This window comes from Octodon degus, unplaced genomic scaffold (assembly GCF_000260255.1).
Source record: "Octodon degus isolate 3935 unplaced genomic scaffold, OctDeg1.0 scaffold00006, whole genome shotgun sequence".
Classification (NCBI taxonomy): domain Eukaryota; kingdom Metazoa; phylum Chordata; class Mammalia; order Rodentia; family Octodontidae; genus Octodon; species Octodon degus.
Window position 1 is genome coordinate 28,306,969 of NW_004524582.1, and position 14,586 is coordinate 28,321,554.

Consider the following 14,586-nt stretch of genomic DNA (forward strand, 5'->3'; position numbering starts at 1 on the left):
TAAGAATTTAAATAAAAACAACAGGAGTAAGTCACTAACTCCATGTTGGTAGCCAGAGCAGGCATAGGTGGTAACAGGTGTGTGCAGCCTCATCCTGCCCCAAGATCAAAGCTGTTAATGTGTGGCATTTGGAAGGCAAGATGGCACCCTGGAGGCCGGTGATGAACTTGAAGGCTTGATCCCGTCACCTCTCCGTAAGCCTCTGCTGGCCTCCCCTGCTCCTCATCCTCTTCTGAGAGAGCTGACACTCATCTAGCCCAGAGAGCCCAACCCCAACTGCACACTGGGGGTGCAGGAGGCTCTGTCATCTCCACCAGTGCCTGCTCAACAACCCCACCCACACCCCCACATGGAGCTGATGCTCCCAGGGTTGCTCTGACACTGATTCTTCTCTCAGCTGCCCTGGTGGTTGTTATGGCCAAGGACAAGAGCCACACTAATGGCCCCATCCAGCATCCACAATGTGATCACGGAAGCCTGACCCGCCAGCCCCAGGTGACATTAAGCCAAGCTTCCTTGTTTTTGTAAGAAGTCAATTCCTCCCAGCTCACTGTAATGGCTAGTATCACGAGTCAGCTTGGCTGATCCATAGTGCTCACATGTGTGGTTGAGTATAATTCTGAATATTTCGATAAGGATGTTTTTGGGTGAGTTCAACATTTAAATCAGTCATCTCTGAGTCACCTCCATTAGGAGGTGGGTGTCAATCAAGGGAAGGACTGAAGGGCAGAGGCCAACAGTCTATCTTTGTCCCTTTTCTGTTGCTGTAACAGAATAATTGAGAGTGGATAGTTTATACATAAAAGAGGTGTAGTTAGCTCACACTGCTGGAGGCTGGCAGTCAAGACAGGTGGTAGCACGTGGTGAGCACCCCATGCTGCACTGCACCGTGACGGAGGGCGTCTCGTGGGGGTGCCTGTGAGAGCAATGAGTGGGCACGTGCAGAATGGAGACAGGACAAAGAGGCCAGATGCTGTATGCCACGCTGCTCTGGCAAGATTACTCCAGTCTCGTGAGAAAGACATTCTTCCCTTTTGTCTTCCAGCACTGTTACATCAGCAGCATGAGTTTCGGTGGGGAGAAGCCACATCCAAAACTTTGCACAAAACTACCCTAAGTGAGGGGAAATGCTGCCTGCAGATGGCCTTCAATCTGGGCTGCAGCTCTTCCCTGGACCTGCAGCCCGCCCTGGAGATTTGCTAGGCCTGCGCAGGTATGTGAGCCATCCCTACACCTCTCCTGAGAGTCATGTATTCATGTGCAGGCTAAATACATATATATATCCTACTGGTTCCATTTCTCTGGAAAGCCCTTACTCATATGCCATAATTATGAAACCTGGCCTTAATAAACATACTCATAAATGAGTCGTTTCTCTGCCACTCCTTTTTTGAAAACCACAAGTAGACAGTAAGTTTTATAGACACACAGAAGTTTACCCTGGGTGAGACAATACGGATCAGGATCTAACTGAAATAGAGGCACAGAGATAGAAACAACCAGGCAGTGGCTCTGTTACGATTTGTGTGTGTTTGTCCCCCCAAAGCCTCACGCAGTCATCGAGGTGCAGTGCTACAGTTTAATTAATTCATGACCCAAGGCTGGGATTAGGGGTGTGAGAGCCTCCAAAGCCTCACGCAGTCATCAAGGTGCAGTGCTACAGTTTAATTAATTCATGACCCAAGGCTGGGATTAGGGGTGTGAGAGCCTCACCCAGCCGGGGTGGACAGCCTGAATGCAACTTAAGGGAAGCAACCTCCTCTCTGTTGCCTCTGCAGTCATCGCTGCTGCTACTCCTCCAACTTGCTGTCTTGCTCTTTGCCGCCGCCATGAATGGATGCTCTGCCATGTGCCAGGCTGCCTTGGAGTCAGCTGAGTAGGGACTGAAACCTGCAGTAACTGTCCTGGAGACATGTGTCACTGTCTGGGAACATTTCGGTTATCATGACTGGGTAGGGGGTAGCACTGGCATCTGTTGGGCATAGGTGAGGGATGCAGTTTGACAACCTATACTGCCCACTACCGCCCTGCAATGGAACTATACAGTCTAAATATCTGTCTAGGCACAATGCCACACACCTGTAACGCCAGCACTCTGCGGGGCTGAGACAAGAAGATGGAAAGTTAAAGTTCAGCGTGAGCAACTTAGGGACATTAGGAAGACCCTGTCTCTAAAAGCGTTGGGCATGAGCTGGAAATCTAGCCCAGGGTGAAGGCTTGGGGTCAAGCTCCAGCACTGCTAACTGAATCAATGAATCAATCAAATAAAATCAAATAGACTATCTCGATGCCAAGGCTCACAAACTGGTCAGGAGAGGAGAGGAAACAGTCATTACAGAAATCTATGTCTTTCTTCATAGAAGGGGGAAGATTGCACCCACATCTGGAAAAGGCCCCTAAGAGGCAATGGAATCCTACTGCTGGGCCAGAAGAACTGACTGCAGTAAAATACTGCGAAGGCCAAGAGACATCTTTTAGTGACCAGCTTGGGAGCAGGACTGGGAGTCCTGTTCATGGGAACCTCGCGGACACAGATGTATGACTTGAATTATGTCCCTAAGTGGTTGTGAACTCAGATGCTCTGCCTGGAGAGTTATAAACCAAGCCAGGGTGAGACAGCAGGGGGGAGTGGTCACCTGCGTCCTGTTGTTGGAGCTGCTGTGGCTTTGGAGATTGAGGCCCATCTCACAAACTGACCAGTGGGTCCAGCATGGAGGACCAGGGTCCATTCTTCTGTTAAGAATCACTATCCTGTACTGACTGTAGGATGTACAGGTTCTCACACCAGATCCTTAGGGAACCTGAGTCTATCCAGGAAAGAGTAGCCATGTGTGATTTTCAGAACACAATCATGGTTCTGGGAATTTGACCTCAGTGAAGGTTTGTTCAAAGAGTTCACAAGTAAGTGAATTAGATAAAAGAAAAACAAAAGGCATGACATTTATGTTTGGTATGAACTCGCACAATGGACCACACTAGGCATTCTGATGCAAGTAGATGATTTATTGGGGACAGCAAGCAGGCTGGCAATCTAGTGGACCAAGACAGCAGCAAACAAGGAAAGGCACAGGGTTTTTAAGCAGTAGGGAGGGTGCTTGTGGACTGGAACAGCTGAGGGAGAGCTAATCTTGGCAAGGCTACCTGGTCTGTGGGGGACCTTCACTGTTAACAAAGAAGGGTTTCGTGGTTGCTTGCCCAGGTCAAAGTCAGGCAGAATTGTTCTCTGCGTGGGACCAAGGCGGAGAGAGTTTGGGGGCAGGGTGCCTGGGAAGCCAAGAGGGAGAGTGTTTCGGGCAGGGTGCCTGGGAGACTTTGAGTCCTGATCTATTGATTTTATTCTCTTCATCTGCAAACAAGAATCTTGAAACAGCTAAGACCATCATGCAAACTCAGTAGAATGACAGATTAACACAACTGGAGGAAAAGGTAGGTCCTTGCCAATCCCGGATCTTCTTCCCTCTTGCTTGTCTCACATCTCAGAAGATATTTCTAGGATGATGTTGGAAACAAAGAAAGCTGAGTGAGGTGGTACACACCTGAATTCTCCGCACTCTGGGAGCCCGAGGTAGAAGAAGCTAAGCTTGAGCTCAGCCTGGGCAACCTAGCATCTTACTGCGATTCTGACTCAATATATATATAACAAAAGAAAGAAAATGGCTGAGGACATAGCTAACTCCCTCGATCTAAGCCCCATGACTGAAAACAAAAACCAAGCACGAAATGGAAGGGCAGAAATACACTGAGGTGACTGCGCCTTAACCTCAGGGAAGCATACACACTAGCCTGCTGGCCCATGTGGAGCTTGATGCCCAGGCACATTTCCAGCTAAGTACTGAAGTCTATGACCAATCCCATAGCAGGAAGTGCATTTTGCCCCCTTGAATTGAATGAGTGACAGAGGACAAGCATGAGAAGGGAGAAATACCATTCTACCCACAGCAGTGATGGGCCTGGACCATTCTGGGTGCCATAGGCTAAGACAGAAGCAAATGCTCCAGGGGTACCTGGGAAGGGTCCTTAGGGCCCTGTTTTCTCCATCTAGTCACATGCTCCTTCCTTCAGTAAGTTACTAGAGTCTTACTAGTTTCCTGTGGCTGCCATGACAAATTACGACCATGACGGCTTGGATCACACAGCTTTATTCTCTTCTGAAGGTCAGAAGTTCTGACTCCAGGCCTCTGGGCTGCACTGCTGACTCAAGCTGCAGCAGGAGCTGGTTCCTTGTTATCTGAGCTGTTGGATGGGTCTGTCTCAGTCCTTGGCTCAAGCCCCTTCCCCCTCATCTGCAAAACCAGCAATGGTAGGTTGGATCCTTGTGTGTCACAGCTCTCTTTTCTCTCCTTCTCCCTCTGCTAAAAACTCTTATGATGACTCCGAGTCCATACAGATCAGACCAGACAATCCTATAATCCTTTATTACAAGAATGTCTAGCCAACATTAACTTCCCTGCTACTTAAATCCCCCTGCGTCAGGGAAAGGGACATCTTCTCAGGTTCCTGTAGCTGAGCAAGGTGAAAATGTAGAGGTAGAGAGAAACAATGATGAAGGCTGGGGTCAGATCACTAGGACACTCTGGACCGAGTGACTGGGCTGTTGCTCAGAGGACAATGGGGGACCAGTGCAGGGCTGTCAGGTCAGCAACAGGCTGTGAGTGGTGTTTAGAATAACCACCTACGGCTTCCAGTGATCCAGTGGCAGGGGAGAAAGGATGGGGGCTGGAGCTCTTTGGAGATGTGCATTGACACAGGCAGGACAACACCTGAGGCCAGCTGGCTGTGGGGAGGGATGGCCTCTGGTGGCCAGGGGCAGGTTCAGCAGCACAGTGCATAGGGCTGTGCACAGATTCGCTGACGGCTGAGCAAAACAGAATGAGCTTAGGAGGGCTGGACTTAGTAGCAGCTGTGCCTTTCCCCAGCACCAATGTCTGAGGCAGATGAGCGGGTCCGGGGGAGCTGTTGGGGTGAACCCAATGGATTCCCCATGGTCACTGAGCTGTGCTCCAGGGAAGGTCCATCGACACATTCCTCAGATGCTTGAATGCTGTCATGGAGAACAGATGGTGTCTTGGCTTTCGATGGCTTCAGGTCAAAGTGACACCTAAGAAAGGATGGATGAAGAGAAGCAGAAGTGGCACTGAGGTCGGAACACATGATTTCAACTCCTGAGCTTCCGTTCAGGTGTGGGGGTGAAGTGTTGCCCAGAGCAAACGCAACAGCCCTCTTGACACATGCCGGCTGCTCTCCCAGCTTTGCATGTCTCAAGCTGTTGGTCTGTCACACTGGTCTGTTGAGGCGGGTGCTGCTGTTACTGCCCTGGTAGAGCAGAGGCAAAAAGAGGTTGAGCTCCTGGCCCAAGGTCACACGGTGAGCACCACAGCCTGTTGCCATTCATCACAAATGTCTGCAAGGCCCAGGATCTCGGCAAGAAACAGAATCAGTGTCAGGTGTAGAACGGACTGTGATGGTACCTGGTCTTCACCTACACTGAACAAAGATGTCACCACAGTGCTGACTGCTGGCTGGTGGCCCGGCACTGCTCAGTCTCAGGAGCATATCTGCGCTCCATCTCTAGGGCCTGCAGTCATGCTGAGGATGTAGTAGTGGATGGGACAGGCTGATATCCCAGTGCTGCCAGGCTGGGTCTGAGGTGGTTCCCAAGGCTGACACAAGGAACTACCACATGTTCTTGTAGAACAAGCTTGTAGCTTCATTGACTCCCTTATGGAAAAAGAATTTTGAGGATGTGCTGGTAAGAGACACGGGAAGGCTTATTAGGCAGAGGCGTTAGGGCCAAGATTGGTTGCTCAGAAACCAATGCATGCTTGCTCAGAAATGAGATTCCTTATTTCCTGGAACTGGGAACATTTATGCTCCTCTTGAGGGTGGAAAACCCAGGAAAAAGCAGCCCCTCAGAAGGGTACCAGTCCATTCTATTAGGATGGGCCCAGTGTTGTTTTGTTTGGCTTTTAGGGTTTTTAAACATGCATTGTCTGGGTTCTCCCAACCTGGTCCTTTATCTTAGGTTCAGGCTTCTGCTCTTTACTTTCTCAAGTAAGCCAATGTGTGGACTTTCAGTGCTCCTGAGGGGTCTTGAGCGTAACGGCTCTGGCAGGGAAGCAGCCTAACATGAACCAGAGGAGAGCTGACCTGATCACCCTGGGCAACGTCAGCTGGGTCTGGGAAGCTGCTAATGTTTTCTCAAATGTGAAATTTTTTTAAGATTTCCATGACTCCTTTCTACCTCTTTTTCTTTCTTCTGTCCTACCTCACCAAGACAAAAGACAGTGATGTCAAATCCACACAAGATAGGACACTTGGATTATGGAGAGATTTAAAATAAAGTAAGAGGCTCGTGGTTGGCTGACTAGTGCAATGGGGTCTCTAGGGCGGTGACACTGGGACTTAGAACTGAAGAAGAGAAGCCACAGGCTGGGGAGAAGGCTGCAGGATAAGAAGGCTGTGTAGAAGTTCTGGCAGTGGGGAACCAGGCTTGTGGAGGTAGGTGGGAGGGAACAGGGGTGACTTGGTCATTGTCCAAAGGTACAACAGACTGGAGAGGTGGGCGCAGCTGTGTCGTCGGGCATCAGAGGGCAAGGCGAGGACACTGAGGCTGTGTCCTGGGGCCCTCAGGTTAGTGGAAGCTCTGGGATGTCACGCATGATCAGAGGGACAAGCTGCACATTCTAGAGGTTTTCATAGTATGAAAGATGAAGAGCAGGATGCCAAGAACACAAGTGTCATGGGCCCCTCGGGCTCACAAGCTCAGGATCTGTTGCTGGCAGCTGACCAACATCAAAGGAGGGAGGCCATTTCTTTTGGTAAAAAGGCAAAAGGATTTATTCAAAGTCAGCTCCCAGGAGATCAAATCCCCTCTTGACGTGTGGGTGGGCCAGGGTCTTTTACAGCAAGGGACAGGGAGGAGGGGGGCACAGAGAGACAGTGTGGATCTCCACGCTTGCTTCTCCACTTCTGGCCATTGCTGCTCATCAGCCCTTTTCCTGTGGAAAGAAAATGGAGCTGCGGCTTTTCAGGGCCACCCTTGCATGCTCTGTCTGCGCTTGGGGCTGAGGAGAGGAGTGGGTGCTGCTGATGTGCTCGGCAAGTCGCTTACCTTTGAAAGAAAAGGCTTACCTTTCAGAGTCTGTGTTGAGATGTCAGCCACAGAGGCAGCAGGATGAGTTAGGAAGATGCTGGAGTACACTTTCCATCGCTTGTGTCCTCCAACCCCAGGAAGCCAGAGGGCTAGCGTGTCATCTGCTCTCACAGAGAAGGACAGAGACCAGGAGTTTACACAACATGCCCAAGATCACCAGCTCTCGGAGTCTAGGGCCCGCAGTTCCAGGCATGTAGACTTGGTCCACGACGTCAGGGTGTGCAGCAGAGTGGGCTGCCCCCACTTGCATCTCTCTGTGGTCCCAAAAGGAACCTTGTGGGGACCCCAGAGCCAAGCTCAGCCTCTGATTTCCCATTGGCAAATGTGGATAAAATACTGCTCCCTCCAGGGTGGCTCTGAGTGGCTGACACGTGCAGAGTGATCAATACATTCTTGTCTGTAAAGTTCCTTCACCATGTAACCACACAAGTACCAGGGGGAGTGGTGAGCCTGGGCTGCTGTTGGCTGTGCACACCCTTTGGAATGGTCTGAGAGTCCCGGGGATGCACAGGGTGAGGACCCGCATGCACTCTGAAAAAAAAGAAGGAGGACGGAGGAGGGCGGACTGTGACCCCGCGCCACAGTGAGCTCAGCAGACTGACATAGGAATCTGCCCAGGGCCTAAGCAGCCGGAGCAGGGGAAGTGAAGACGCAAGGGAGACCCTGACTTGGGAAGGGAGTTTGCATCCCACCTCACCTCTATCCTTGCTTTATGAGGTCGGCCCACTCTCCACTCTGCTTGCTACGCCTGGGGCTCAGGATGGCACCCCACCAGGAGAGCTGAGGCCAAGGAACACAGAGGGTGCCCAAGGCCCAGGCCTCCTTCCTCCCAGAAGGCCCAGGCCCCGAGTGTAGGGTGCGGCCTCTGGCCACGCCTCCCCTTACAGAAAACCAATTGGCAGACACCAATTTCCTTCTTTCGCTACAAAAACAGGAAGGGAAGCCGGGATGTCTGTTCACAGTCTCCTTCCTGAGCTCCGCTCTATACATCAATGTTTATATGGCCCTGTGCTTTTTCTTTAACCTGACTCTGAGGAGACAAAAAGAAGCTTGCTGATGAAGTTTTCAAACTTACAGTCAGAAGGAGGTAACGCGGGACAAAGGAGAGTAAGACTTAAGGGTTGCTTCCTCTGGGTCCCTGCTTCTGTGGGGCGACTCCACTGACCCGGAACAGAGCAGAGGAATGGACTGTGTTCTGGAGGTGTACACTCCTCCAGGGGCATTAGGGACCAGCACAGGACAGGAGGGACTGTCAGCTGACCTGGTAAGTTGAAACAGAAGTGGCAGCTGGCCTTCTGTTTTATACACAAATTCCTAGTTCTTTTTTTAAGAGGAAGAGGTGTTGTCCTAGGGGAGGGTTCCTGAGACACATCCTTAATAAAAGGTCACCGGGGAGGAAAGGAGGGAGACCCTGTGGGGTTCCTGGGGGAGTCCCCTCATATCTTCCCCGGGGTTCAGCGAGGGTGACAGGTCAGCAGCGACTGAGGACCTCACTGCCCAGCCAGGGACCTTGGCTCTGTTTCTAGGATGAAAGTGCCACCCTTTAAGGGCAGAGCCTGGGGACAGGCCCATCCTGAGGCAGGCTGTCACGCTGCTGTGCCTTCTTTCCTCTAGAGGCCCTCCCGCAGGGCCCTTATTATAACGGAGGGAACTACTACGCAAGTCACTGTTTTGGCAACAAGGTGGAAGTGCCTGATCCCGTGCCAGGGGCCAGTGCCGCTCGCTCGGATTCGAGGGTTGCACAGGACGGAGCTCTGGGAATAGTTGGGCCACACTTCGGTTAAGCTTTCTTTTTTTTCTTTTCCATAATTTTATTGAGAAACAAATGCAATGAGACAGTTTCAAATCAAATTGGTAGGACAGTTTCAATAATTCACACATTGCATACATTCTTCCTAGTGGTTAATTGCTGTACAAGACACGGACTTGAGATCCTATTTACAAACACCATTAGAACAAATCCCTCTATTCATTAAGAGAATGTAACTATATATCTATCCTAACCACTTTGAATACACAGATACAAAATGGACATTCATCTGTATCCCCTTTTTTGTTTAGTTCCATTATTTTAATATTATAAGTGTGTAAACTCAGCAAAATATTCAGACACACATGTGTAAATATCATACAGTTTCCCTAGTATAAGAACGCAAAAGAAGAAATACAAATAGAAAGGTATAATACAAGTAAAAGGAAAGCAGGATCTCGAGGACTAACTAATCAAGAGAGGGAAAGGAGAAGAGCTAGGAAACATGACAATGTCAAGCCATACAGTTATATGTAGAAGATGGGCAAGGCAATGATCCTGAGAATCTCCAGAAGATTTTTTTAATCTAGCAGTTAATTGTAAAGATTCTCACTCTGACTAACTATACATACTGACACCTGTGATCTAAGCAACTGCATTGAAGATGGCAATTTGTAATAGTAGGTTCATGCTTGGAGTGCCTGTCATTCTGGTCTTCTGACTACGGGCTGCTTGTCATGACATGCCAGTTGCTGCTGTTGTCTCTTGGGTAGATGATTGTTCAAAAAGAAGGGGGTGGTGCATGAAAGCAGGAGACAGGAGAAGGAATGTTGCGGGACTGTCCTGCTACAAGGTTGTATATGGTGAGATTTCCAGTTAAGCTTTCACAAAGCTCTTACTGAGCTGGCTGCCTCTGGGTGCTGGTTACAACCCTGCCTGAGAGGATGCAGTCCCGGCTGCAGCAGGGCTCACACTACAGCCGAGTCCAGTACGGCTGCCAGGCACCACAGCGACAGGCAGGGATTGTGAGGAGGACTGGAGCCCATGGGCAGGTGTGGTTGGGGTGAGCTGTCCTCCCTTGTGCTGGGGAAGCCACTGAGCGAACCCTCAGGCAGGAGAGCAGTGGGGCCTGGGCCTGGGCTGGGGTGGGCACGTGGGAGCAGACAGAACTGAGATGCAGCCTGGACGTGGAACCAGCGAGGCCCTGAAAGTGGCCCAGGGCTAACAGGGAAGCGCAGGGAACCACAGGCGGTGCTGTGATCCCAGCTGAACCAGAAGCTGCTGGGCTGCTGGCTGAGAACTGGGATCATTCCTGGGGTAGGGAGGGGAAAAACATTCTGGGACCATCCAAGTGGTGCTGTCAGGTCCACAGCAGGCGGTCCGGTCTGGAGTTCAGAGATGCTGTTTTGGTCCACATTTTGTCCCATGCAAATGGAAACTGCTTCTGGTCCTCCCTCTGACTGGCTTGGGGAAACATCTGCCGTCCAATCAATGGCTTCAATGAACACCAAGCCATTGAACATTGATCTTTCTGCATCAAGGAGAGATGTCGAATCAGGCAGCTGCAGTTGGGCTGCTGCTGGTTCGTTTCTAAAGTGCTGGGTCTTCTGCTGTGAAGGGCAGACACACAGAGGACGTTCACCCTGTTTTTCATAGGGTCAGACCAGTCAGCCAAGTGGCACATGACAGAGACCCTCCATTCTGGAGGCTCCAAGACCCTCAGCCTGCTCCTGGGACATGACATTGTCTGTGTCTCCCGTCTGGGCAGGAGGAGGGAGTCCTAGGGCTCCTTGGCGCTTCTGGTCCACGAGCCTGCGATGTGCCCATACTGACGAGGCACAGAACCAGGGACTGAATTCAGGCCCTTGCACTTGCCAGGCAGCACTTATTCTGCTGAACTGTCTCCCCAGCCCGAGCCATCTCACTGGCCCCACACTGTTTTGTTGATTGGCGTGGGCTAGGCCAATCAGGGCCTTCACCTTTGTTTCTGGGATGGGAATAAGGACAGCATACAGTAAAGGTATTTTGCATTTCTTTATGATTCACTCTTGCTAGGCTATATGTATCCATGAACTTACCCATTTATTCTGATGTATTCAATGTTTTGTTACTTTTAATATTTAAAATTGCATATTAGTAGAACATAGCTAAACATATCTTGCCAAGTAAAATCATCACTCCACTTCAAAACGTGTGTGGAAGACAGAGTGTATGTGATGCAGAAAGGAAAGGTAAATCATTGTGAGCACTTCAGGCTAGAATGAAGTTAAATTTTCACTATAAAATAATAAGTTTTCATGATTAGAAAAAAAATAGGAACCTTTCACCCAAATGTGGAAGGAAACAAAACCAAGCACCTTACCGGAAATACTGTGACTGATCGTTCGTATTTGCTTTCTGACCTGAATGGGTGGTCCCACATCACAGTTTCCTCACCAGGCAGTGGGGAGCTCCAGCTGCCCCAGAGGAAGACAGACACCATGGTTGCAAACAGCAGTGCGCGCTCACACAGCCATTTCCTTGAGGTTATTTATGAATGGAGGGCTGGATTCTTGGCAGAGGAAAGTAGCTTATCACTAATGGATTTTACTCCCGCTACTTAGCCATCCGTAAGCTCTCCAGCCCTCTGAGCAGTCCTGTGTCCACATTGTCCTTGTTTACTCAGGTCTCAGTCCACTTCCTTTTTCTCTTATCTCCACTTTTTATAGTTGGAACAATGAGTCTGCAATTCTAGAAAAACCCTAGCACCAAAATCCTACCCAGCTCACAAAAGACCAGGGAGAGACAGCGGGTTTGCTGAATGCTACTTTAACATATGAGATTGGGAACGTGGACCAAGGGGCTGAGACCCTAGAGAAGATGGCCAGTGCTTTGGCTCACCAGCAGTGTCTGGCTGAACAATCAGCATCCTTGATGCCACCAAGCACAGGTGACCCTTGTTGTAGCTCAAAAATCGAATGACAACAAGGCAAGTCCAAAAGTTAAAGAAGCGCTTTATTTTAGCTGGTACCCAGCAGCAACACCCGGCACATAGTGCCTAAGTGCGCGCCGAAGGTGGGGAGCGTGGGGTTTATAAAGCTTAAAACCGCAAAGCTGGTGGGGTACAACTCAGGGAGTTCAAGGAGACATGGCAGCTGCTGAGACTAGATACGGTTAGGGGTCTGGAGAGGTTCTTGGAATTTAAGGGTGTAAGAACAGCAGTGGACACTTTTGGAGCTCAAGGGTGGGGTGAGGGCTTGCAGAAACAGAAGTTTTGTGAAATAGGCACATTTTACAGCAGCTGACATGGTTCACTAAGATGGCACATACAGAACACGATGGCGGCGCTTTGGTCAGGTTATAACAACCCTCAGTTAAGTGCTGCTTGGAGGGGGAACTTGGCTCCCTCCCACACAAGTCACAAAGGTGGGACAACTTGACCCGATCTACACTGCCAAAGGGATGATGCCGAATGGTAGACACTATAGATCCTTCAAGGTGTTTGCTGCATAGAAGGCTCCAGAAGGCTCTGGACCCACGTGGCAGACCCAGAGGTGCTGCCCTAGAGTGAATTGCTTTCTGCCCAGATTCTCACAGGAACTTGGAGGTCTAGGAGAGCCCCAGTGTCCCCCACCTCTCAGTTTTTACCAACAGATTTCCCTGAAATTGAGACCCAGTTCTGCAGGTGCTGCTGGCCATGCAGAGAGCGCAGTGGGTGCGTTTCACTTCCTCCTATGTCTTGGGGAAGCTGGAGATGGGAAAGGACAAAGGCTTCCGCCCTGGTTCCTGGCCATGTGGCCTCAGGTACATTATCAAATCTCTGTGAATTCGGTTTGCTCAATGTCCCAGGACTAACCGTGTGTGTACCCACAGCCTTGCACTTGCAGGGTCTGGTAGTGGAGGTGGGTCTTCTTCCTGGGAGGTGAGCAGAGCTCCGAGTGCAGGTTTCTTCACCGCTCACTGCGGGGGTGCAGCTTCCCTTCCAGCTCCTTAGTCTGGAATGACTCACTGGTTCCTTCTGACATGTTGCTCAAACAATCCCAGTTAAATGCTGATCGGTATCAGTTTCTGAAAATAGAAGCCAGCAGTGGCTGTTTACTTAGGCTTCCACTTGGCTGTGGCCAGCTCTCCTGGCTTAGCCCATGCACTGGAATGATGTTATCTGACCTCAGAGCCATTGCAAACTCCACTTGGAGCTGCCCCAGGGGCTGCAAAGGAAGCTCAGACTGAGTGGGCTTGAGCAGCCCGGAGGAAGGCAAGGATTTTAGTCACTTTATTCTCATGTGACACAATGCCTGACACCAGCAACACAAAGGCAGAGAGGTTTATTTTGGCTCATGCTTAAGACTTTCAGACTTGCATGGCTGGTCAGCTCCAGGCAGAAGCACCTGGTGGAACAGAGTTGTGACCAGATGTCAGGCAAAAGGAGAGCAAAGGAAGGAGCGGGAAGGGAGGTTGATAGGTCTTTTTTAAGTACTTGGTGCAGCAAAAAAACAGGCAGAAGAAAAAAAGAGAAAGGGGCTTTACTTTTTTTTTTTGAGGACAGAGAGAGAATGTGGGGAAGATGAGGAATTCTCTTGATTGAAACAAAGGGAGGCTGAGGCTTTTATGGCCTCTTGCCAGGGGTGGATTGAGGGGGGATGTTTAGATATACCTGAGGGGCTGATTGGGGTCTTTCCTGAGGCAGCAGGAAGGGTGAAGTAAATTATATCCTGGGCTAAGTTGGAGAAGAAGCAGGGAGGTGGTCTTGGGATGATGGGCTTTTGTTTTAAGGGCATCAGCCATATTAGATGACCACCATAATGATTTCAGCAATTTATACTAGAGCCAGAACCTTTCATTCCCATCTTTTGGTTGTTATGAAAAGGGGCGATGTGTCTCTTAGACAGCTTCCTGCTGAACGGGGCATCATCTGGGAGGCAAGAAGGGTTGATGGGATGACGGCTTACGCCCATGTAGAAGTTAGTGCCAGGTGTCTCAGCTAGGACTAGAGGTTCTTTATTAGTGAAGGCTTGCATTGGAGACTGAAGAACCTTGAAAAAGTTTAAAAAGACAGCATGTTATGAGTACATGTCATCATGGTTAAATGCTATAAGATGGGAAGCAAGAGGAGGGTCTGTGATCTGAATGTGTCATTTTACCATGATCATATTGAAGAGGAAGGGTACCAATCTTTAGTTTTTGATACCAATGTGAGGAAAGGGAGGTGGGGTCATCTGTAGGACCTCGACACAACTGTATTGGGTGACTTCATCAGAGATACAGAGTAAGGTAGCGGGATTCAGAGGGCTATAGGTGGAAATAGTGATAAAAGGAGCCTCTCTGAACATTAGGTGGATCTGCTGCATGAAGAGTCATTAAGGCTGGCGTTATGTGTGATGGGCTCACTGGTGATAGGGTGAGTGGACCGTGATAGGTTGTCTTAAAGTGAATGTTTTGTCTCTTGTGTTAGTGTGGCAGCTGCTGTGTGTGCAGACATGGAGTCTATCTGTGAGCTGGGTGTTGTCTAGTTGTTTAGAAAGGTGGGCTACTCGGCGGGTGAGTGAGACGACCCAGGCCGCGGGGTCCTGAACAGACCCAGAGCGCAGGCCCTGCGAGTGAGTGAGATGACCCAGGGCCGGGTGGGATCCTGAATAGACCCAGAGTGCAGGCCCAGCACAGAACTCTTCAGCAGAACTCCCTACAAAGAGGCTAGAGGCAAGAC

The 14,586-nt window shown here is 50.0% G+C and overlaps 1 protein-coding gene across 2 annotated transcripts in view; it reads left to right on the forward strand.

Annotated features, from left to right (window-relative positions):
* Positions 1–8,087: 8,087 nt before the first annotated feature.
* The window catches only part of Slc2a9 (solute carrier family 2 member 9), a 188,691-nt gene continuing 182,192 nt past the window's right edge, over positions 8,088–14,586 (forward strand). Inside the window, exon 1 of one of the 2 annotated variants that reach the window (XM_023699664.1) lies at positions 8,088–8,417. Coding sequence is in view for 1 of the 2 variants with exons in the window: in XM_023699653.1 (XP_023555421.1) it covers positions 8,210–8,240 (31 nt within the window). In the remaining variant the exon portion in view is untranslated. The remainder of the gene's footprint in view (positions 8,418–14,586) is intronic. The other variant, XM_023699653.1, reaches the window with a different exon arrangement.